Here is a 26760-nt window from a genome sequence, read left to right as displayed (position 1 = left end):
AGTGCATTTAAACAGCCTAAAATCCACTTAACAATGGAACAGGAAGCTAATGACTGTCTGCCCTTCCTAGATTTATATTTATAGCCGTTGGCTAAAAAAACTGTGACACAAGTGAGTGAGTTCAATGGTAAGAGCATCATCATTAACAGATAGCTCTAGCTCTGTGGATTGAATTAGCGTTTTTAAGATATACCATATTATTGAGCTGGATGATGGTGTCAATGTTTGTGCAAATATCTTCCTGTATGTGTGGGGGTTTATATACATAGAAGATAATGAAACACTAATCACATGGCTTCTTGATGGTTCATTATCATCTTCTTGATGGTGTCGTGACGTTCTATTTTCATGTTGTGTTCTAATTTACCATCTAGTTTCAAGTCACTCTTATAAATAAAATAACTAATTGCGAATTGATCACCGATCCAAAAGTAGGGAAATTTATAATTATACTGCGCCACCCTATTTTTAGATTAGTCTATATAAAATAGTAGGATCAATTCTTAATTAAGTTAGCAGTCTTCTCATTAGGCCGAATCATTTATTATTATTCTACTTGGGGCACCCGCAAGATTCGAATTTTTATGAACGGTGCAATAAAAAGGAATTCAGGCAAACACAATAATTAGATTAACAAAATAAAACATTTAATATAAGCTATATGACACATACATAAATTCTACCTCTAATTTTAAACAATACAATAAAATTAAATATTAGGTCAAGTCAATCACATTAGTTCAATCTTCCAAACATTACATACACTTTCTCAGTTTCTGAGTCACAAAATTCCTACACTTAATTAAACACAATAGAACTTCCCATCTGAGTGGTTTCCACACAGTTCTCAGCTATGCTATACACTTAAAGAACACCGCAGGCACTAATTGCTGTAAATATCTCTCAACAATTCTTATTTTCAAATTCTCATTCGTAAAGAATTTCCACAGTTAAAGTTAGGTTAAATGTAGCGTAACTAACATTCAATTCTTCATACATTGAAAATTATCAATATGTCAGTGCTTACCAGAAACAGTTCCTAGTACATCAATTACGTTGCGAATAACTTTCAAAATATATTTGTTGCACTTAAGAACACATTTATAAGACTTCTCCGAAGTTATAACTAAAACACTATTAATCACGCTTCACGACTATGGATATCAACTGTAAGGTACTTTGATTATCCTTGTTACCACTCATTAAATAATTAAACACTGTGCAGTTCTGCTTAGGGCGATTTAGAATTAAGTCGCAATTCTAGATTAACTGGGTTTAATCAGAATTCTTCACTGAACGTCCAGTTTCTTCATATTATCTGATTGCGGCATTAAATTCCTTTAATTATCACTGCTGACTTTACTTTCAGCTAACTATAAAATTCACTTCGTCTTTTTTCACTTATAATTATTATCCCGCCCTTGAGAACTATTCATTAAATTCCTTTAATTATCACTGCTGACTTTACTTTCAGCTAACTATAAAATTCACTTCGTCTTTTTTCACTTATAATTATTATCCCGCCCTTGAGAACTTTTTATTTACTTCCACCTCTCTAGTTTATACCCTTGCCTCCTTTCACTTCAAAATTTCCGTTCCAACTCTCTCTTGTTACCTCTATATAATTTTTTTATTATCCTTGTCCTAGCTCATGCTCTGTTCCACTCGCGCTCGCTTCTTCGTGCGTCTCCATGACAACAAAAAAAATATAATAAAATTGAGCTATTGCATAACTCTAAACTTCTATAACAGAAATAAATAGAGACTATTTACATTTCAATTAATACGCAGTTAAATTACAAATATAAGTTCTTACAATATTGACAAAATAATAAATAAAACAGCTTAATAATATTTAATACAGAATTATTTACCATTAAAACATTTCTTTGATTAAGCAATTTAATATTAGACAAAATTAAGGTAGTTATATGAATATTTAATTGTAAAATAAGTGATTTACATTAAATAATATTTACAAGTTTTGCCTATGTGATGGAAGATCATGTTGGATTCTGAAGCAAATAATAATTACTCTAATCTCTACATAATCAGAATCCAACAATGGCTCCAGTCAAATTGTTTTGTGTACTGTGACAAACTGTTTTTTTATTTATGACAACTTTTTTTTATTTATATGCATAATTATTAAAAATATATATGGATATTAATTTTGTAAGCTTAAAGAGACAGTTAACTCACCATGAAAATTGTTATATAGTGGGGCATTTGCTATAATGAATTTTCCTTGTAAGTCTTATTCAATGCCTCACTGAAAATGAGGCATGAATAGGATTTTTTGGCAGTTTGTTACATAAAGTATTATAGAAATTATCTATTGCAAATTTGTTCTTATTTGTCACTCAAAATGCAGAAGACAATGTCTCACTTGATTTGACATGACAAAATGATTTAGTCATCTTCATTTGAAATTAAACTGCTTTCCAGAAACAAAATTCTACAACTTTATATTTAGTGTGTGTGTGTGTGTGTGTGTGTGTGTGTGTGTGTGTGTGTGTGTGTGTGTGTGTGTGTGTGTGTGTGTGTATGTATATATTACCTTATCGTATATATCACCTTTTTCTGAGAAAGGATCCTGAGAATAATCACAAAGAGAATTATGAAACTGATTAGGTTTATACACAATGCAACTAAGGAGGCAAGTCTAGCATTTTTATCACTTAATACAAACATATGTATGTAATTGCATATGTATGTATTCTCTGGCTAGTTTGTCTATTTTTGCCAGGGGTAAAACAAGTTTTTGAAAGTAAAATCTTGACATCATTGTATGCAATTAGCTGAATAACATTTTGCAAAACACTCATGTACTGAGCAAGAAGAATTCTTAAAAAGCCTATGATGTCAGTGATATTTATCTGCTCCAAAAAAAATATCTATGAATTACTAATATATTTATTAAAAATTATTAAAAATATATATGAATTACTAATATATTTCTGCGCAAAATCAGAATGTCTTACAGACATTCTGATTTTGAAATGAACTCAGACTCAACATGTAATGTAGCACTCTTTAAAATTTTAATGTTATTCAATGTATTCAGCTTAAAATGAACTAGGATGTATTGTATGCTGCAAAATGATTTAGTCATCTTCATTTGAAATTAAACTGCTTTTCAGAAACAAAATTCTACAACTTTATATTTAGTGTGTGTGTGTGTGTGTGTGTGTGTGTGTGTGTGTGTGTGTGTGTGTGTGTGCGCGTGCGTGCGTGCGCATTACCTTATCAACAGCTTTTTTCACACTTTCAGGACTATTTGCAGTAACAAAGGCATGTAATGGCTCATCTTCTCCTGGAAGTGGCTGACCATCCTTTCTACCAACTTTGCCTTCTTTCACAGAACCTTTCCCTCGGATGATTATTTTTGCTCCAGTCTTGAAAATTAAATATACTTATTATAATATAAATCAAATACTAATTCAATTCCAAAATAAAAAAATACCATTTCCACCCTCCAAATGAAGTTATAATTCAAACTGTGACAAATCAAAACTTAACAATGCACTCAAATTTAGTGAATAATATAATAAAACAGTTATGTTTTTTATAAAACAGTTTTTTATTGTCTTGTGAATACACGAGACTGAAAATGGTGGCTAAATAACAGCAATAAAAAGTTCTTGCATTTAGAAACTACAGAATGTTTCATTACAAGCCAACATAACAAACAGAACAGACAATTTTACAAACCTCTTTCTCCATAGCTTTTAGTGTATTTCCCCTAGGTCCAATAAGTAATCCTACAAAGTTGATATCAGGGTGTTCTTCCTGTGGGATCATAACCTTTTCACTTACTTTAACCATTGGAGGTCTGAAATGAGGTTAAAACCAATATATTTTCTTTCATGACTTATTTTAAAGTATGGAAATGATTTAAGCATTTCAATACTTCGCACATATATCTGGCTTAAATGTTCAGTTTAAACTGAAAATAAAATGTGTTGATTTTGATGAAAATCCTATTCCAATTAGATGAAATTCTGTGTCAGAGCAGCTCAAATATATCTGAAAACTGCAAAATAACTGTAATATAATCAGAACATTGCCACCTTTGCTACGAGCTTCCCAAGTTTGTACTACATACTAGGAGTACATGCATTTGCTCACGCTAGTAGTTGCTGATACTTTTACAGTTTATTATTCTATATTCGGCATGAAACTCTCCGATTCCAATCTTTGAGTTTCTTATTAGGTTTTAAAACAATGTGGGATTTAATATCTGCTTAATTTAAATAATGTAATGTAATCATTTAAAATAAACTCTTGAACCATGTTTTGTCCTTGATATTTCTTTCCAAAAGATCACGCAATTATCACAGACACAGGGGTGGGAAATTCATATTACATGCTAATTCCAAATTTTGGCCCATTATAGGAAGTAATTTATAACAGCTCAACGTTGAAACATACAGTGAGCAAATATGAAATTTAATCACTCAAACTTCATATCATTTAATTTCCTCAACAAGTACAATATCAATGTTTTTCATATGACAACCTCACTGATAATTTCATGTAATACCATTCCAAATAAGAAAGCAAAAGTGTAATAGGTTAACCTAACATAATTTCCACAAAATTATGTTATTGTGTTTAGTAAATAACACAAATATTGATGGAAATATTATGATACAGAAGTAACAAATATGAATGACAATTTGAACTTTGTTTTGGGGGTGAACAAGTTTCAATATGAGTTTCTTGGAGTACATCCAACCTTCAACTCAGCTCTTGACTGTAGGTACAAAATTTCTAGTTTTGTCCTTTAACTATTATCGTGAGGTCAATTCTAATGTGTACATTATCTTTTATGTAACTCATAGAAAAAATAAATAAATAAAAAAATTAAGAGTAATATCAAGACTATGCAGTGGCAGAAAATGGGTCTTTCATGGGCATCAAAAACTAGTCCTCAAGTTGTGGAAGAATATAATTTTCTAATATATCCAAAAATTGTTGTGCAAAAAAAGTTGGCATTCCTCTGGAAGTCACTACGCATTAACTTTTAGGAACGCATTTTTTCAGAGTACTTGAAAGTGGTAACTGTCTTTTTTTTTTTTTTTTTTGTTATTTGCTTCACTTGAAAATACAAGTTTGTTGAAACTGTTCTTCCATCATTTTGCACATAATCATAGTGAATGCAAAACCGATTACCATTTTCATGATTGGTGAGCAATTTTCAGCTTGCAGTACCTTATACAGCATTTTTTTAAATACTTTGTAAACAGCAGAGTAAGGTCCAGCTCCAAAATTGCATAGGTAGTTAGCTGGGATGAATATTCTGGGTGTATGCTAGGTGTGTAGTGCACATCCACAGAATAGAAATAATACCAATATTATATATATGTTCTCATTAAAGCCTCCCTTAATTGTTTCCTGGCTTAGTGTGATTCCTAAAATTAAACACAATATAATACTAATGTCCGTGTGGTTAGCCTAGTGGCTATGCGCTTCGCAACCATATGCCTGGGGAAGGAGTGTCGTAGGTTCGATTCCCGTCGGTGACGTGAGGAGCTGACGGATCTTCCTCAGCCATAGCCAAGTTAGCCAGTCTTGGGCGTGGACAGCAGGGTTTTTCCCCAGTTTATTCTGGGGTTTTTCATCCCGCAAAGCAGGCAAACTGGCCTTGAGAACTCAACACTACAGGCCATAGGATACACTGGGGCATAAGGCTGACCACCTTATCCTGTAAACGGAGGGAGGTCCGATAATCAATGGACCCTCAACACCGCAAGGTAAAAGAGGGTATAAGGAAGATGAGATGAGATAATACTAATGCTTCATGAAGAGGACACTTTTCTATGTGTGAACATTGCATGACATCCACCTGGTTGTGTGGTCACAAATACATATACCTCTGAGCCATTTGAATAGACGTACAGATGGCGCAGCAGGTCAAATCCTTAGTGTTCCATTTAAACCGCCCAGAAGGCGGGGTAGGGTGAGTACTGAGACAATAGCACCTAGAAAACAGTGGCTGCAATTAGTTATTGCATCATCCAATCAAATTTATCATTTGTCACGAGTTGCTGTTTTTGTTTTCTGAGTTTCATCTGTTTTACGTGCATGAAGTGTGAACCGACGTATTTAGGACTCCGATATAAGACAAGATTAACCCTCTCATGCATAAGGGCCTAATATGAGGAAACATAAAAATGATGTCCTCAGATGAGGACATCATTTTGAACATATACAGGGCACAAATTTAGCAAAATTAATGAATTCATGGTAATACTGTAAGATTAAATGGTACTGTATCATCATTATAATTTTTTATAAATGAATATAAAAATTCATGCATGAGAGGGTTAATTTATATTTATAATAAAATTCATATTAATTTAAATTGATATAGATTAACCTTTATCCATAAATAATTTATAACTTTTTTGCCCATATTTACAAATGGGAAACAGTGTTGATGATCTCCTGAATGTCTCATTTTCTGCCAGAGCTTTTGCAGATTGTATGATTGGTTATAGCTGAAGGAGGTTGGAACTTGTGTATAAATAAGTAAAACAGGTAATTTCAGCTTTTCATTGGTTCAGTCCGGAAAAAAGTAATAATTTCCCAAGTGATTACTTTTTCCGATTTCTGTGCACATTATGTGGCTGTATTTAAAAATTATATTAATTTAAATTATTTTATATTTTAAATTAAATTAAATTAAAATATTTTAAATTAAATTATTATAATTAATTTATTTAAATTATATTAATTGATAAATTAAAGTATTCAAAGTTATCCTATAATTAACTGCACTGGAACAATTTCAGGAACATTATCAGGAAGGTGGCAAGATATTCTGGAGGCTGTTGAAAAAGCTCAGAAATGGAGGAAAGAGTTCTGAAAAAGGTGACATGAAAAGTGGAGAAAAATATCCTTGATGTATGGAGTAATTACTTTGAAAAATTGCTAAATGAAACAAGCAATGATAGCACAGTGATAAAAAAGGCTCAACAGGCATGCAATCAGGAATACATATCCATACTTGAAGTAGAAAAAAATCATCAAAAGTCTAAAATGTGGAAAGGCCGCAGGAGTAGATGATATTCGACCAGAAATGCTGAAGTATGGTGGTATAAAAGTCTTACAGTGGCTGCACTGAATAGTTCAGAATGCCTGGACAGAGGGACGAATTCCAGATGATTGGAGCAGAGCTCTCAAAGTACCCATATATAAAAAGGGAAATAAAACTGAACATGAGAATTATAGATGTATTTCCCTACAGAGTGTTCCTGGTAAGATTTACTTAAAAAAAAAAAAACGGTTGAGAAGGACTGTGAAAGAAAAGTTTGGGGAAGAACAAGCTATATTTAGGTTAAATAGAGGCAGTCAGGATCAGATTTTCGCTTTATGACAAATAATTGAGAAATCGTGGGAATATAAAGATCTGAATTTAAGTTTTGTAGATCTGGAAAAGGCATATGACAAGGTGCCAAGAGAAAAGCTATTCAAAATACTACAGTTACATGGTGTCAATGGGGCATTATATCAAGCAATACTTACTTTATTTGAGCTGTAAGTCAGCAGTTAGAATTGAAGGAAGTGCAGGAAGATGGTTTAATGTTATATCTGCTGTGAAACAAGGATGTACATTATCCCCTCTGTTATTCATTATGTATATGGATCACATTATGAAGGAAAGTGGTATTAATCCTGATATCAAAACTGGTTTGTTAATCTCAGCTTTTTACTTTATGCACATATTATATTCCTAAATAAATCCAGTACAAGTCAGCAAGATTCCCTGACTAAATTGAATAACTGTTATAATAGATTTGGTATGAATGTCAGTAATAATAAGACAAAGACAATGAAAATAGGCTGAAGCACTGAAATTATCAACTGCATTGTGAATGGAGAACACCTATAGAACAAGTAAAACAATACAGCTACCTAGGCACAATTTTTAGTGAAGATGGTAAATTAAATATGGAAATTGACAACAGAATCAACAAAGCTGGTATGGTAGAAAGTCAAATGAATAAATTTATATGGAATAAAAGGGAAATTAATAAAATCACTATAGCTGTAAACAGGACAGTGTTCAAACCAATTTTAACTTATGGATTTGAGAGCTGGGTTAGAAATAAAACACTTGACCAAAGATGAGAATCATGAGATAGAGATTATGGGCATGAACAAATTGCATCAATGGCAATATCATATTAAAAACAAGGATATTAGAAAAGAACTTGAGAATGACAGCATCCAGGAATGTGTTAGCAGAGCTAATCTCAGGTGGTATGGTCACTTAAACAGAACAGGAGAGGAAAGATTAGCAAAATAAGTGTTCTTTGCCAGGTTAGCAGGAAAAAGAACCAGAGGAAGACCAAGATATAGGTGGATTGATATAGTACAAAGTGCCTTAGAAGACAAAAATATGAGATCTGATAATGTTGGAGTCTGGAAAGGTAATAGATTGATTTGGAGGCAAATTGTAGATAGGAAGTTAGTAATGATGTAAGTTTTTCATGTAGTACTATCATATCCTTTACACTCCTTTGAGGATACATGTCAGGAATTTGATGATAATAACGATGATGAAATTCATGTAATGTGTGCGCACATGCATGCACACACACTTTCATGTGTAGAATGGCTTATGTGTCTGTTGTACATGTTGATTAATTTGACAGTATACATTAGAATACAGACTGATAAGTAAATAATTATTTATTGACTTACTGCTGATATTTCGCTGGTATTATAACCAGCATCTTCAGACCACAAAAAACAGTTTGTCACAGTACGCGAGACTACAACAATATGGTGTAACCATGGGACTAGCATGAACAATTGTAGCAATAACACAAAAACTCTGTGTTGTACCAGCGAAATATCAGCAATAAGTCAATAAATAATTATTTACTTCTCAGTCTGTGTTCTAATATATACCTTCAAATTAATCAACACAGAGACGCTTTGTAGGAATAAAATCAGAATTTCCTGATGAAAAGCTACATGGTCATGATTTTTGGTTTTCTCACCAACTGCTGATGCAACAATTAAATCTGGGAATAAAATTTCTCATCATTAACACGACTGAAATCCTTAACTTTATGTTCAGGAAGTTAAAACATTACAAAGATGACTAAAAAAGGCAATTCAAGTCATCTCATAAGCAGTCAGTGGTCATAAAGAAGGGTTTCCATTCGTCCCGTTTTTTTATAAAAATGTGCCAAGTTAATTCCAAAAGTCCCGCTTTAAGTATCCTTCAGGAAAAAATGGATAAACGGATTTTATCTTGTTTTTAGTATCAATTTCTATTACAATGTGGATAATAATAAATTTTATTTATTATTTATAATGATAATCATTAGTATTATAAATAATATAACTAACTAATAACTAATGGCAATGTTCTTTTTTCCCATGCTTCAGCTTACTTGATCAATACTTAAAATTTTTTTTATCGTTTTCTACCCCTATAATGCCAAAACGTAAGTGCAGTATTAATGATAATATTAGAAGAGAATTTCCTTTCATTAAAAGTGTAGATTTCCTTTCAGTAAAAGTGTACATTCCACATTTTGTAGATGAAAATGTGGAATGTACTTTATATAACTGTAAATTTTGCATTTCACATGGTGGTCGGTCAGACGTAGTCAACCACATGAAAACAAAAAAACATAAAGCTGCTATTCGAAGTAAGGTTTCCAACTGCAGCAGTATAAGTAATTTTTTAATTGTGAAAACGAAGAGTGTAAGGGAAAAAGAGTTATCACTGGCTGTGCAGGAAGCAACCTTTGCATATCACACAGCAGTGCATAACTACAGCTTTAACTCCATGGAATGCACAACAACCTTCGTGAAAAATATTTTCAACGTTAAATTCAGGTGTTCGCAAACAAAGTGCAAGGCAATAATAACCAATGTTATTGTGCCATTAGCGACAAAGCAGATTGAGGAAGAGCTAAAAACTCTATTTAGAGGAGATGAGTATCACCTGTCCTTTAAGAAGTTGCGAGACAACTTCTCTTTGTCTACCGATTCATCAAACCACTTTGACATGAAATTAGTGCCTCATTAGATACTATTATCCAGAAAAAGGCATGAAGGTGAATGTGTTGGAAGTACCATAGAAGATAGATCTCCTGAAAAAGGTTATTGCTATATTAGCAGATAATACAAATACAAACTTTGGTGGAAAGAAGCGAAAGGGAAAGAAATAGTCTGTACTTCAAAATGCAAGAAAACACTGTGAACAATTAATTGGAATTGGTTGCCCTGCACATGTGATACATAATGCTGTGCAGACTGCTTACCTATCGATCTTCAGTTAATAATTAACAAGCTTTACCAATATTTCCACATATATTGTGTATGAGTTGAGGAACTTAAATCGTTTTGTGAATTCACAAACACAGAGTATAAAACTTTTGGGTGGCAGTAAGACAAGATGGCTCTCTTTTGCCTGCAATCCAGAGGGTTATTGACATGTTCCCTTCATTGAAGTCATAATTTCTTTCTATTGACAAATGTCCTATCAGTCTCAAAAATTTCTTTGAAAATCCACTTTCAATTACACTCCTGCAATTCTTTGCCAGCCAGTTAAAAACCTTTTATGATACCATTAAAAGTATTGAAAAGCAAGATATAACAGTAATTGAAGTGAAGGATGAAATAAACAAACTGGTGGAAAGGTTAAATTGTAGGAAGGCAGAAAAGTTTCTTATAACTACTGTGAGAAAACAGTTGCAAGAATTAGAAAAAGAAGGACACATAACAGTTGAAAAGTTTGAAAGTTATGCAGTAGATTTCTATTGCAGCTGTATTGAATATATTCAGGAGTGGTGTACACCATTTCTCACACCTCTTCAGTCTATGGATGGGATTAATTTGAAGGGAAACGATCCTGTGACTTGGAAGAACATACAAAAAAGTTACATATTCATGCAGACAGTGTCACCAAGCTTTACTGTGAATGAAGAGGACTTATTTGATGAGTTTGTATGTGTGAAAAAATATTGTGAAAGCAAATTTGAAGTGTGGAGTGAACAGCAGGATCAAAGTGTCAGTGATAAATGGTGTGAAATGTTTGCTCATTTTACAAAGCAGGATATAAATTCTGGGCGTATTAAATGCCTAGCTAGTTTTTGTTTAGCACTGCCAGGAACTCTCTCATGCTGAGTTCTATGATCAAATATCAAAAGAAAAAAAAAAAATTCTTGAACAGGTCCATAAATCTGATAAATATTTTTCTAATTAAATATGTTTGTGATTAATAATCCTTTTTTAAATGGATTTAATGTAATGTATGTTTATAGCAGTATTTAATTTAAAGTGCAACATATATAATAGTTTTATTTTTGGCGTTCTTAATTTTTAATATGTCCCGTTTTTTTTTACAAAATGTCCCGGGTTTTTTAAGTAAAAATTTCAGAATGTCCCAGATTTTAGTAAAATATTATGGGAACCCTATCATAAAGTCAAATTTTATAATTTTTCTAGAATATGCTGTTAAGTTTATGTATCTAACAAAGCATTTCCCCCTTTCCAGTTTTCCTATATATCTTTTAAACTAAACAAAAGCTTTCTACTTTCAGCAACACACAAGAATTGTTCATCCTATGATTTAAGTAAGATGAATAATCCTTGTGGTAATTAAATAAATTATTTAAAAAACTTACTTGTAATCTGCTGGAGGCTTGAAATCTGGATTATGCTGAAACATTTCTTGAATAAGACTATGGCGTTCATCTTCTAGCCTTTTTCTTGTTCGATATTCTCTGGTATTCAATCTTTTACCTTCACTGTTATATATTGGTTCTGGAGACGGTGATCTATAGGACAGGAACAGCCATGAAATATGATTAAAAATAAACAATGAATTTATTTATCAACATTCAGCTATGCATTACACTAAAATTTATGCTATAAACTTGTATCATTTGCATTGTCTCTGGAGTAGAGAAAACGTTTTTGAGGGTATGTATAAATGCAGGCTTTGCATTTTTTTTTTTTTTTTTTTTTTTTTTTTTTGAGAGTGCACAGATGAGGATGACAGCTTTTTCTGCTAATGTAGCTGCATAAAATTATACTGTAGAAACAAATGCTTAAATGTATACACTAATTTTAATGACAATAAATTTAATTTAAAATTATCAAGATTTGAATTGATGAAACATTAAACACGAGTATAATTCTACATGAATATCAGATAAATTATTAAAGAAGTCTGTGAATGGCTGGGTCACATAGTTCTGAATAAGCTGGCATGCCAGCCTGACTGAAGAGTTAACATTCTCTCTCTTTCTCTCCATCCACCCCACAGGTAGCAGGTTTGAATCCCGCAAGAGACATCAATGTTTAGGTAGCGGATGGTCATCATCATCCAGTAAAACACCATCACTGTGATTATTACAAGCCTGACATGGAGAATGCCATGTTTGGTCCCCAGAGCAAGAATTCCAGTTTTTGTCCCTCTCTCTTCTCCATGCAGTTTAAGTGGTATACCCTTTAAGAGCATGTCAAACATGTTCAGAGACTATCCTTTTCTATTTGAAGTGTGCAAAAGGAGAAATATGGTGCTGCAGGCTGGCCACCATATACTACATGGGTCCAAACCTGTCAGCAATGAGTCCTCTCAGTCAGGTCGAGCAAGTCCATGTCATGACAAGATAATTGTTTGCTCTCTGTGTGGGCAACCATGTCCAAAAGTATCTTCCCCTTCGTTGCAAAATCCATTATTTCCGTGTTTACACATGACATTTATTTGTGATAGGCTTTGTGGATATGTTGAAATAATATATAAACTACAAATGCATCAGCATTTTTATCGACTATTTACAAATGGAAACGAGAGACAGGGTGAATGAGTAGAATAACAAACACTGATGTCACTTGGAAAAACGACTGAACCACCCACTCAGTCTCCAAAAGCTAGATATGGTTAAAAATGCCTTGATTATTCCATATAAGAGAATAAGAGGCATTAGCTGCAAAGAATTTGAATTCTTTGATTTTGAAAATAAAATTTTCATAAAGTAGAGTACCTTTCAAAATAAGGTATTCCACACAGTCATGTTTCAGTGGGAATTCAGAGGATGAAATTATGCTGAGTGTATATTACATAGAATATAAGCCTATCCAGTGAACATTATTATTTTAAGTGTTGAGCAATAATATTTGAATAACATGTGAATAATTATGAGGACAAGTTGAAATTTTTTCACTGAGAAAGAAAGTAAATTATACTAAGCTATAGTCTTCTTCTCATCCTTATTCCATCCAAGCATGAGTATACAAAAGTTTGTGCCTGATTTTTCTTTATTTGCCTGATGACCAGGCTACTTGTATAATAAGCAGTTGCCCTCACATGAAGTTGGCCTTGTATACACACCCAAGAAAGCCATGCATAATGGGATATACAATGGCAACTTGATGTTTTCGCTGTCTTGAAATTACAATAAGAGAAACTAAGAGGTCAGAGAATACACAATTATGCCTGTTAACTTTGTGCTCTGACCAGTTTGCCTGTTTTGCAGGATGAAAAGTCTTGCCACTACCAAATGAGACTAGTAAACTCACATTCAACTGAACACACCCTTTATAAATCTCAGCCACATGTAAGATTTGAACTTTCCAACCTAACAGCATTGTTAATACTGACTGTGGCAAACTCATGTTAAAATATATCCCATTAAGACATTTCATGCACAAATGTTTGTTTGTTCATGCTTGGATGCAATAAGGATAAAAGCAAGAATATAATTTGTTAAATACAATTTATGATAATGATTCAGCCAAGTGCTAAAAGTAGGGACTATATTGCAATGCTACAATCACTCATACAATTTAGGACACTGATCCATATGAAAGCATGGAAACTGCTAACATGAACCTCGATTTTTCAAGGTGTCCAAGAACAAAAATGCCCGGATCAAAAAATCTCAAGTTTCTTTTTCTATACTCAACCTGGCAATAATTGCAAACAAAATTATTATTATTAATGCCAGACCTCCATGGAGTCAAAACTTATCATGGGAGGTACACGCTGTCACACACAAATTCCATCAAACCGTACTTTGAATTACTTTAACGTATCTATCTGCATTCACCACACTGTTTGATGATGCATTCCACTCATCAACCACTTTCCCATGAAAAAAATAAATAAAAAATAAAACTGCTCCTAATGCCCTAGCTCATGACCTCCTTATAAGTTTCTAGGGATGTCCCCTTGTTCCATCCCCCCTCTTCCCTCAAAAATTTCACACATTAACCTCATATAACCCCTTACCAATTTAAATATTTTGATCACATCCCCTCTCTTCCTCCTATTCAGAAGGTTTTGCAAATTGCATTCCCTCAATCTGTCTTCTTTACCACATCCCAAAGACTAGTTATCACTTTAGTCATCTGTGGACCCTTTTTAATATATATTCTTATAATCACCAAAAATCAGGAGACCAAATTTGTGCACAATAACCCATATGAGGCCTGATCAAGCCCTTATACAGTGTTTCAAAACTCCTATTCAGAGTACTTTAATTTGTATGTGCTATAAGGAGCTGTCAAGGTGATCAGGATGATCAATGGAGGTGACAGTCAATATGTTAGCCTTTGGCAAGATCAATAGCTAAAACCACCATACAGTATTGTTTACAGTGGAATACATACAAAACTGATCTCTGGAAAGATTTTGCACATGTGCAAGATTTTACTGCATTACGGCTCATGTAGTATGCAAATTCACTATATTTTCTAGATCACAGTGCCATAGTTCCCCTATTGGTCATTTTTGAACTAATTTTTTTTATTGTCAATATCTCTCTCTCTACCAAGTCTGAAGGTATTTTGTGTACTGGTTCTCTCTACAGATTGATTTGAATAAGGGAACTTTAATTTGAAACACCCTGTACAATGGGATCATATTCTCTTTAATTCTGAATGTTAAAGACCTCCACATAATCCATAATTCTGATACGATGACTTCGACTTGTGCAATGTGATCTCTGGACTTCAGTTACTTATCCACCACCACCACTCCAAGGTTTCTGTCTCCTCAATCTCCTCCAAAGTTATATGTAAAGTATACACCAGTGCTTCCCAAACTTATGGATGCCAAGGCCCCTTTTGGAAAAATTAAAATATTTCACGGACCCCATCGAAAAAAAAATCGTAATATACACATATATTATTATAATATTTATTGTATTTATATTCATTCTCGTGGAAAGGCTTAGACGTTGGTTATGCATTCTTACTAAATAGCTTAAGGAAATTACAACGTGCAACAGAATATATATTAAAATAAATTTTAACACACTTCCAATATTTCGGAACGTCACGTTGCCATTATCACAGGAACTTAAATACAAGACACGTGCACGCAAGCACAACACAGTAAATGAGGAATGAAGCAGGAAGCTATTCTTTCTCCTAAAAGTCCTGATGGTGGTGCCCCCTAGCAGGCAATGTTGGTATTCTTGGCCGATTGGGCTGAAGGTCTTCTGATGTAGGTTTCCCAAATTTGGGGCAGTCTCATGCAACCAAATTTGTTGAGGTTTGGATTGTTTCTTAGGGCTGAGGCTGATTCCATGAATTTCGTATTTGAATTTACTATGGTGCATCATCGTGGCTTTCTTCCACCGTATTCTATGGCGGGTATCCAGTGCATGGTCTGCAAGACCAGAGTGGCTGTACTGGTGAAACCGGATGTAGTCCTTGTGTTCTGAAATTCTGATATTAACTGTCCTGCTTGTTTGGCCAAAGTAGGACAGCTTACAGCAGCAAACGACTTGGTATACACCAAGTAGGTCTTGGGGGGGGGGGTCTTTAGTGGAGTGGATAAGGGATGCCAATTTTTATAAGGTCTGTAACAAGAAGTTAAGTCATGTTTTTTTAGAATTTTTGTAATTTTTTACGAGGTGCCTCGAATATAGGGAATGGTGATGGATTTAGAGTAATCTTTGTTGTGAAGGGGGGATTGTGGTTTATTGGTTTCAATATTTTTTGGATTTTTTTTGTGGGGGGGGAGTAGCCATTGGCTAAGAAAGTGTTGAGAATGTGATTTAGTTCTGTGGTTAGGGCATTGTCATTTGAACACATAAGTTTAGCCCTGTAGTGTCTTAATGACTCCATATTGTTGCAGGGGGTTGTTGGTGAATGTATCTGCCTGTATGGGTGGGTTTTCTATAAACTGAGAAAACGAAGGTTCCATCAGGCTGGCAGGTGACTAGTGTATCTAAGATAGGAAGGCAGTTGTTTTTTTCTTCTTCCAGGATGAACTTGATTCTGAAGTGTTAGTTGTTTAAGTGTGTTAGGAAGGAGAGGAGTGCATCTGAGCAATGTGGCCAAATAACGAACACATCATCAACATAGCGAAGCCATATGGTTTTTGTGGGGCAGAGTTTAAGGCATTCTCTTCAAGGGTTCTCCACTCTCCCCACCCTTAGCCAACTTGTATATGGAGACTTTTGAAGAGAAAGCCTTAAACTCTGCCCACAAAAACCAACCATATGGCTTCGCTATGTTGATGTTTTCGCTATTTGGTCACATTGCTCCGATGCACTCCTCCTTCCTAACACACTTAAACAACCAACACCCCAGAATCAAGTTCACCCTGGAAGAAGAAAAAAACAACTGCATTCCTTTCTTAGACACATTAGTCACCCGCCAGCCTGATGGAACCTTGGTTTTCTCAGTTTATAGAAAACCCACCCATACAGGCAGATACATTCACCACAATCCCTCTCCCCCCCCTACAACAATATGGAGTCATTAAGACACTACACAACAGGGCTAAACTTATGCGTTCAAATGACAATGCCCTAACCACATTCTCAACACTTTCTTAGCTAATGGCTACTCCCCCCCCACAAAAAAAATCCAAAAAATATTGAAACCAATAAACCACAACCCTCCCCATCCCCTCCTTCAAAACAAGAATTACTCTAAATCCATCACCATTCCCTATATCCGAGGCACCTCAGAAAAATTACAAAAATCCTAAAAAAAATATGACTTAACTTCTTGTTACAGACCTTATAAAAATTGGCATCCCTTATCCACTCCACTAAAGACCAACCCCCCTCCCCCCAGACCTACCTGGTGTATACCAAGTCCCTTGCAGCTGTAAGCTGTCCTACTTTGGCCAAACAGGCAGGAAAGCTAATATCAGAATTTCAGAACACAAAGACTACATCCGGTTTTACCAATACAGCCACTCTGGTCTTGCAGACCATGCGCTGGATACCTGCCATCGAATACAGTGGAAGAAAACCACGATAATACACCATAGTAAATTCAAATACGAAAGGCTATTCATGGAATAATCAGCCTCAGCCCTAAGAAACAATCCAAACCTCAACAAATTTGGTTGCATGAGACTGCTACAAATTTGAGAAACCTACATCAGAAGACCTTCAGCCCAATCGGCCAAGAATACCAACATTTTACGAGAAAGAATGGCTTCCTGCTTTGTTCCTCATTTACTGTGTGTTGTGCTTGTGTACACGTGTGTTGTATTCAAGTTCCTGTGATAATGGCAACGTGACGTTGCCGAAATATTGGAAGTGTATTAAAATTTATTTTGATGTATATTCTATTGTACGTTGTAATTTCCTTAAGCTATTTAGTAAGAATATTTATATTCAATACAATTTATATTCAAGATTTTGCATTTGTAATCTTTTTTGTGTTTCTTATCAATACCTTTGAAATGAAACTTATATAATATTCATTAAATCCGCGCGGTTAGCCTAGTGGCTATGTGCTTTGCAACCATATGCCTGGGGAAGGAGTGTCCTAGGTTCGATTCCCGTCGGTGACGTGAGGAGCTTGAAGGATCTTCCTCAGCCATAGCCAAGTTAGCCAGTCTTGGGCGTGGACAGCAGGGTTTTTTCCCCAGTTTATTCTGGGGTTTTTCATCCCGCAAAGCAGGCAAACTGGCCTTGAGAACTCAACACTACGGGCCATAGGATATACCAGGGCATAAGGCTGACCACCTTATCCTGTAAACGGAGTGAGGTCTGATGATCAATGGACCCTCGACACCGCAAGGTAAAAGAGGGTATAAGGAAGATGACATGATGATGATGATAATATTCATTAATTGCCGAAATATGCAAGAAGCAAAATTTGTGAGCCAAACCAATGTGCAATTTTTTCCATTAAAATATAAAAAAGAACAAAAAAGAAATAATAAATAATAAAAATTAAATACGTTTCTTTTAAGATTAAAAAAAATCTACTTAGTCTTAAAACATTTTAAATTTGTTTTCATTATTTCATGCCTCCCCCTCAACCAAACTTATGGCCCCCAAGGGGGTCGCAGCCCACAGTTTGGGAAGCGCTGGTATACAACAAGTGTATATTTTACATCCCATTGCTGCCTACGAAATTTTAGAGCCTCATACTTTTGCAACATTAAACTGATAGTTACACAAATTTGCTCACTCATACAACCTATTCAAGTCCTCCTGTAAGACCACAACACCTGCTTGATTCCTAATCACTCTTCCCAGTTTCGCATCATCTGCAAACAGTTGTATATCTCCAGTTAAACCCATCCCAATATCATTAAAAGATACAAGCTAAATAGCAATTATTTAACTCACTAATCCATCATCCAATCCCATCTGCTACAGTTTAGTTACCCAACTTGTGGTGTGGCAATCTAACAAAAGCCTTTGAAAAATCTGAGTGTACCACTGTACATGCATTTCCTTTGTCCAATGCATTCGTCATCCTGTTATAGTACACAAGCAAGTTGGTAAAACATGACTTCTCTTTAACAAACCCATGCTGACAAGCGCAGAGATAGCTGTTATTACCCATTTTGTAGCCTAGTTCTCACCAACCTCTCCAATACCTTAACTACAACTCCAGATACTGAGATCAGCCTATATTTTGTAACAGCACCACCTTTGTGAAGTGAAACAATTTTACCTTCCTCCCATTCATTTGGGAGTTGTGATGTTACAAGACTTATTAAACAGGTAAGTCAAGACTGACAATAACTCCATAGAACATTCCCTTAAGACATGTAGTGATATGTCATCAAGTCCTACTGCCTTATTGATATTAACTTATGTAACTCCTCGTATACCTTTTGCTCGCTCAGTGGTAAGCCTTCTCTCATTTCAGTCTCTACAACTGAGAACGAAACACCCTGATGAATTCCTCACTGAATAAAATGAAAAATGTCCTCTGCAGCAGTTACCAATCTACCACTTTCATCCACTAACATTACCTTGCCATAATCATTCTTCTTTCTATTTGCCACATATTTAAAAAAAATCCCCAAAGGTTTTTTTCTTGACCTGATCTGCTAATTTCTGCATGTACTATACTTTTGCTGTCATTACTAAATGGTTATAGACTAAACTAGTCACCCTCCTGCCCTGCTCTGCTCTTTATACTCTCCATGCAACCGATTGTAACCATTATTCATCTTGTGCTGCCTCCAAAGTGCCTTCTTCCAGATTTCATGCATAAATCTCCTTACTCATCCATTTGGCACCTACCTTATTCAGTCTTTTGAGTTTCAGAATATGTTCTCACATTGATGGTGTTAAGTATCTGTCAGTTCCCAAGCATTTATTTCTTCCCCACTTAACTCCTCATTCCATGCTATAGCTCTGAACCATCTCCTAAGCTTTTTATAATCACCATCCATAATTTTAATTCCATATCTATCCATTCCTCACAGAAGTGTCTTCATGTGGCTAACCACAGCCCAGGTGATCATTTTATGATCACTCTCATCAAATGGAGGGAAGTGGAACACCCCACTTAACATCCTCTGATGAAAACAGATCTCACACCTCATATGCCCTCCGATACATATTATCTAAGATAGTAGTCTCTTATGAACTCAAGAACATTTTCCATATTCCCAAATGCTCTCTCTCTCTCTCTCTCTCTCTCTCTCTCTCTATTCCAATCTATACTGTCATAATTAAAATCATCCATAATGATCACCCTTACCTTGTTTACTAACCGAAGTGCTATACATTTCTTCATAACCACCCTTCACATTCCTCGGGATATAGCAATATCCAACTAAATATCTCTTCTTGCCAACCTGCACCTAACACCACACTGCCTCAAAAACATTGCACTATTTACCTCTTGCATAATGTCTACCTTATGCGGACATAACTCACTGCTATGAGCAACACTCTCCCTCCCTTCTTTCCTTGCTTATACTTTTTATCCTCACAAAAAACAACGGATCTTTCCATTTCTATTCCATTTAGCATAATCATCCTTATTCCACCATGTTTCACTTATTTTGACAATTTTGGGGCTAATAATTTTGAGTAAATCAGTGAAACAATTTCATCTCCCTTATTTCTGATGCTCCTGGCATATCAGCAGTTCACTTTTAGGTCTATAACCAGTCTTATCCAAGCCACATGTTGACTGTGATGTCCCCAACACACCTTCCCAATCACTTTTATCACCACTTATCCCATATATCTCCACAGTCTGAACTATCTCCCCCCCCCCATCCATTCTGTTTCTATACTGATCATCTCCATTCACTACTACTTCTAACATCCACTCTCCCTAAGTCAAGTCCCCCCTGCCCACTTAGACTCCATGTTTCCTGTTCCTCTTAAATTCACAATCTCTTTTCATCACTAACACTACTTCTATTTCCATCCAGTTAACTCACACCTAAGTCATTCACAAATGCAATCCATTACTTTTATACAAATTCATCCTTTCCTTAAATACATGCCACATCTCAACAAACTGCACTCCCTCCTCACAAACAACTTTGCCATTATCATTCATGATTCTCACTCTGTATCTTAACTCATCATTGTCATATCTAGGCAACACTGACATTTCCTACTTATGCTGCTATCATTCACTCTCCTCACAATAACCTCCTGATATCCATCCTTATGCTCTCCTTATGTCCAACCAAATCATTTGTTCCCACAACTCACTCTCTTGCTCATTTTCTTCTCATATCCAAAGCATGAATTAATTTGCTCATTCTCTCTCCTGGAAAGCAGCCCTTATGGACTCTTGCATTAACCATAGCTTTAATAATGGAATTCCAATACTTGACTATTCTCAAGTCACCTCTTTTTCTTGATTTTCCATCCTACTATCTTTTTTGCTCTCTTTCATTTCTTTCTACCAAATATCACTTCACACATTCCTCATTTCATTTATCATTTTGAACAACTTGATTTTCAAATCATGCATTCAACAATCCACTTTGTTGCTCCTCTTGTTCTGCCATTCCTTTCTTCCATTTCCTCATTCCTACTTACTTTCACTTCCATATCTTCATTCATTTCTTCACTCCGTCAGTCTCACTTGCTTTCATTCCATTATTCACAGTGTTCTGCACCTCACATTTACACTAACTTTCACTCTTTCAGTCTGTTTTGCATTCTCCGATAACTCAGTCTTAAAAGAACATCACACTTTCTACAAATCCGTACCTCCTGTTCATTCTCTCTATAAACACATCTTTCACATTTCAGCATGCATAAATGATGAACTCAATGGCATTGAATCATTCTTACTTATTCCACGATGTTAATAGCATTTGAACTTCGCAGTGCACGGCATACAGATCTAGAATATAAAACTTCATATGTTCTAGCCCTGCTAAGGTGAAGTTACAACTACTTTATAATGTTCTAAAAATAGTGATTTATTGACATTTATCATGAACTATTAAATGACAATCTCAGTGAAGCACCCCCCCCCCCTCCCACCCACACACACACACCAAAAAAAAAAAAAAAAAAAAAAAAAAAATTGTGATAACATTTATGATCCTGAAAAATCTCTTGGAAGTGACCCTATCTAATTGCACAAATTAGAGTTCCAGAGACAGCTGCTCAAATTTTGTTAACTGTCACACTCTTTGTTATATTGAGACTTCCTGTTGTCTTTGAAATTAATTAAAAAAAAAAAAAAAACATAAAATAAATCTAGGGAAGGGCACTGTCCAGACAAGTTTTTGCCCTATAATGAGTTCCATTAGAATACTGTATATGAGATATGAGTATAATGTATGAGAGAAATAAATGACTTTTGAATTGAATTCAACTTTGGTATCTACCTAGCTCTGGCTCTCACTGATGAGATCTCAATAAAGGTATGAAACTGGTCTGGAAGCGACCCTCCCTTAATGTATAACCTAATGCATATCTAAAAGGAAGTGACTTTGCATTATAGGATACTAAAATAACTGTTGTAAAGTTATAGGCAAGTATAATTCATGTTCTTGAAATATATACACCAAGTGATAACAGCTTAATAGAGATATCCACCCTGACAGCACTGATACTCAAGCTGAACATCTTTAATGTTCCCTCAGTGAGATGCCAACCAGGTACACCCATTCAAACGAGTGTTACTGGTTGGCAAAAATGTTTAGGTGGATGCAGCATTTAACTCCTGCTCTATTGGTCTCAAGGATCCTAAGCAGTGCCAAGAAAATAATCCCCCCCCTACCACGACCACCCTGTCCTGCTATAACCAAGCATGACAGATCAATGGTACTGTGTCATTGCTGGCATGTCCCTTTCCTTCAGTCCATATTAAACAACCTGGAGTCAGGATTCATGATTGATAAGTGAAACAAGTGGCAACAGAATAGTGGTAGAAAATATTCTAGAGAAATGTAATCAGGATTACATATCAACACTTTAGAAAAAGGCATCAAACATCTGAAAAGTCTGTTGAAATAGATTATATTCAACTAGAAATCTCAAATATGGAGGTAAGAAAGTTTTATAATGGGTACACTGTATAATTCATAAGACCTGAAAAGGTCAAATTCCAGATGACCAGAGTATAGCTCTCATAGTATTCATCTATAAAAACAGAAAGAAAACTGAATGTCAGTATTAGAGGTATATCCCTACTGGGTGTTCCAGATAAGATTCATGCAAGAATATTTAACAGATGCTAAGAAAAACTTGGAAGGGAAACTTGAAGAACAAGATAAATTCAAGACCAAATAGAAGTTACTATGATTAGATTTTCACTTTAAGAGAAATAGTTAAGAAATCATGGGAATTTAGCAATGATGTTTTGCTGATCTGGAAAAGGATATTATAAGGTCCCAAGAGAAAAGCTGTTCAAAATATAACTATATGGTTTATAGTTGTATTTTGAATATATGGCTAATCTACATCAAGCAATACATAATCTATATTTCAATAAGAAAAACAGTACTGAAGGAGGTACACAAAGATGGCTTGGTGTCTCCACTGTTATTCAACATCTATATGGAACTTATGTCTCAGATCGAGATTATGCTGATGACATAGTTTGATATCAAAATATGATATGACATTCAAACACAATCAGAAGACTTGTACAAAGCAACTGAAATGGTTGGTCAAAATAAATATGACTAAAACAAATGTTCTTAAAGTAAACAGCAAATGCCACAAAGAAATTAAAATCAAGATATTTTTAATTTCTTTTAATTTCTAATACTGCTTTCAGAATATTAAATAATATGTGGAAATCATCAAAATGTCATAATAAAACTGCTCAATGCAATGTTAAGGTCATATTATTATATGGATCAGACACTGAAAGCTGACCAAAAAATATGAAGCTTAAAAAAAAAAAAGTTTGTGTAATATATTTTAGCCCCCCCCCCCCCCCAGTGACTTATATAAGCTAAATGAGCAAAAGAGCATCACTGATGAAATAATTTTTTTTTTTTTTTTTTTTTTTTTTTATGCAGATGCAAATGGACTAGGCATATATTGAAAATATACAACAGAGAAATACGAAAAAGGGGATGGCCTAAATTAACTTGGCAGAAAATGAGAGACAAGGAAAGAAGAATAGCTGGCATGCAGAAATGCAAACAAGCTGAACTGGTGGCTCAGGACAGAGGTATTTGGAAGAAACAGATCTCAGCTTTATGTGCCATGAGGCACAAACAGGATAAATAAGTAACATGGACCATGGATCTCAGTTTTATCTGATTTTAAAACCAGATAAAACTGAGACTGTTAATCTCAGCTTTTGATTTTATGCAGATATTATCCTCTTAAAGAAATCTGGTACAATGCTTCAGGATTCCATAACTGAACTGAATAAATGTTTTAACTAATTTGGCACAAAAAGAAAGAAGACAAACTATGAAAACAGGCAGGAACATGTAACAGATCAGCTGCACTCTGAATAGGAACAAGCATTCTAGAACAAGTAAAACATTTTAGCTAGTTAAATATAAATTAAATATGACAATAGACAACAAAATACTCAAAGCTGTTATTGTGGGAAGTCAACCTGAATAAAGTTGTATAGAATTAGAAATTATTCAAAACACCAAAGTTGATGCATACAGGAACAGCGTTCAAACCAATTTTAACTTATGGATCTGAAAGATGGTTAGAAATAAAATTAGTTGATTTTTTATTTTATGTTGTTCCCACCCACAAAAGGTTATATGGAAACCTGTAGTACATTTTTTACTGTGAGTGGCCTAAGGATTTTTTAAAATATATTTTTATCAATTTTTTTTTACATTGCCAGAAAACCATGCTTTAGAGATCAAACATCAATTTTTCAAGCCACTTCAGGCACTCCAATAAGCAGGGCAATGATCTCACATTGGAGATTAAATTCATCTCCTCACCTAAATGTAAATTAAGCATAATATGGATTTAACTAGCATAATTTTTTTTTTTACTATGAAGGATATCTTCAGTATGACTTTCAAATTAAACACAAATGAAAACACAAACTGCACATACATGATGTAGAGTGTCATGGTCTAAATACATTAAGGGTCTAGTAAAAATAACTTTAACAAGAGATTAAAAAATAAAATAAAAATTCATTAAATAAATAAAAATAAAATTTAATTCTGGAACTTGTAAAGAAGAACTATGTAGCAAGTTTTCAGAGTTTTCTTTGCATAAACAATCTAAGAAATTATTTTTAATGAGAACCTTATTTTTTTCAAAAGGATTCTGTGTCTGATGGTGAGCGCATGTTTTGCAAGTCCTGATTGTTTGGCTCATGGATTATAACCATATTTCAGATTAATTTTAACATTCCTAGCTAGATATAATGCAAATTTTGCTTACCAACAAGATAGACATGGAATAATAATATTAAGAAAATGCCGTTCAAAGTGTTCCAGATGCAATGGTTTCCGGTTATTGAGGAGGTGTCTAAGCTATTTAAGCTAAAATGCTTACTGCAGCATAAGATGTTCTTAAAATGCATTTACCACAGCTACTCATACTTTCAAACCTTTAGTCTGGGTAAGCCATGCAAATCATATATTTCCCATTTAGCCCAATGAACAAACCTACTGGACTCTGTTGTAACTCACTTTAACAGCCTGCTTTTTTTGATACATTAGTCACTCACCTTTCAGACTAATCTTTTTCTACACCAAAGACAGAAACACCAAGCTAACATGACATAGCCTCCACCCCCCCCCTCCACGAGCTCCGAAGACGACACATTGTTGAAACAGCTCACACCCCCTTCACTTCTACTCCTGATCTTATCCCATCATATCCTTCCCCTTCTCCAAAAAATAGTTTCCATTCCCCACCTCCCAAAGTATTCTCTGCCCACCCTTAATATATATATATATATATATATATATATATATATATATATATATATATATATATAAACCTGGGTTTTTCAAAAAATTCACATATCCCTTGCCTCACCAATAATTCTCCCACAATTTTTCCAAATCCCCTCCTGTCAACAGCAGATGAATGTATGTCGCCACATGCCAGGATGCCGCTGAATAAGAAGACAGCAGTAACATTCTACAACAGCATACCCGAATTTTCCCTCTTATATTCTTCATATATCTATCTATATAAAACTTCAGCAATGTCTTAAAATTGAGTAAAAAGCCAATGACATTATAAAAAAGGGGGCTCCTAAATAAAAATGGGCTAAATAGCCATAAATTTACTTAGAGAAGTAACATGGGAATTTTCCCAGAAATAATACCTACAATCTTTTTCTATTTACAAAAAGCCAACCCACACTGAAAGATATCTACATAAACAACCACATCATCATCCAAACACAACAGTATGGAACCCAAAAGAATGGAATTTAAAATAGTAACTCGCAGAGCAAGAGAGCTTAACTATCTTCAAACTTTTTTTTGGCCAACAGCAGGCTACAGCTCCTACCCCACCCCAACACAACTATAAGCACAAACATTAGATGACTCCGTATTTACTCAAATATAACTCTCACTTTTTTCCCCAAAAAAGTTTTTCAGAAAAAATTTAATTGACGTTTATAATTAAATTCTCAATATTCATTATAATTTATAATTGCTCGCATTATTTATAAAATGAAGGCATTTAAATTTAAATTTTAATTAAACGCTATTTATGCAACCGACCTCTCACCTTCACATCACGTGATATATTTGAATCTTTAGCGACAAAGCTTCAATAATTAATTATTATTATTATGCAACACCACCAGGGAGTCCACAAACTCATCGAGGGAGGCCACCTACCATCTCTCTCTCTCTCTGTCTCCACCTCACCAACGCCATCTACCATCCACCATCACTAGTATTTCCACAGACAATCACAAACATCATGTCCACGGCGGGATTCGAACATGCAGCCTTTTGGCTGGAGAGCGGATATGCCAACCAGGCCATTAAATTCAAACAAGTTTCATTACTGCTTGTCCTTTTATCATTTTTGAATCATAACTTACCAAGAATCTGCTATTCGCTATCGCTGCTTCCGGTCTCGCATGTGATTGGTG

The 26760-nt window shown here is 34.6% G+C and overlaps 1 protein-coding gene across 2 annotated transcripts in view; it reads right to left on the bottom strand.

Moving 5' to 3' along the window:
• The window catches only part of LOC150110502 (splicing factor 1-like), a 125010-nt gene that overhangs the window by 49958 nt on the left and 48292 nt on the right, over window positions 1-26760 (bottom strand). For both annotated transcript variants that reach the window (XM_090399538.1, XM_090399545.1), the window contains 3 exons: window positions 11661-11813; window positions 3715-3835; window positions 3246-3398 (listed from right to left, as the gene is read on the bottom strand). In XM_090399538.1, coding sequence (XP_090255664.1) covers window positions 3246-3398; window positions 3715-3835; window positions 11661-11813 — 427 coding nt within the window. The remainder of the gene's footprint in view (window positions 1-3245; window positions 3399-3714; window positions 3836-11660; window positions 11814-26760) is intronic.

The sequence above is a fragment of the Typopeltis vanoorti genome, chromosome 1 (genome assembly GCF_054136105.1).
Source record: "Typopeltis vanoorti isolate ZY-2024b chromosome 1, IOZ_Tvanoo_1.0, whole genome shotgun sequence".
NCBI lineage: Eukaryota > Metazoa > Arthropoda > Arachnida > Uropygi > Thelyphonidae > Typopeltis > Typopeltis vanoorti.
Note: the sequence above shows the minus strand (reverse complement) of the source record. Positions and strands in the feature narration are given on the sequence as shown.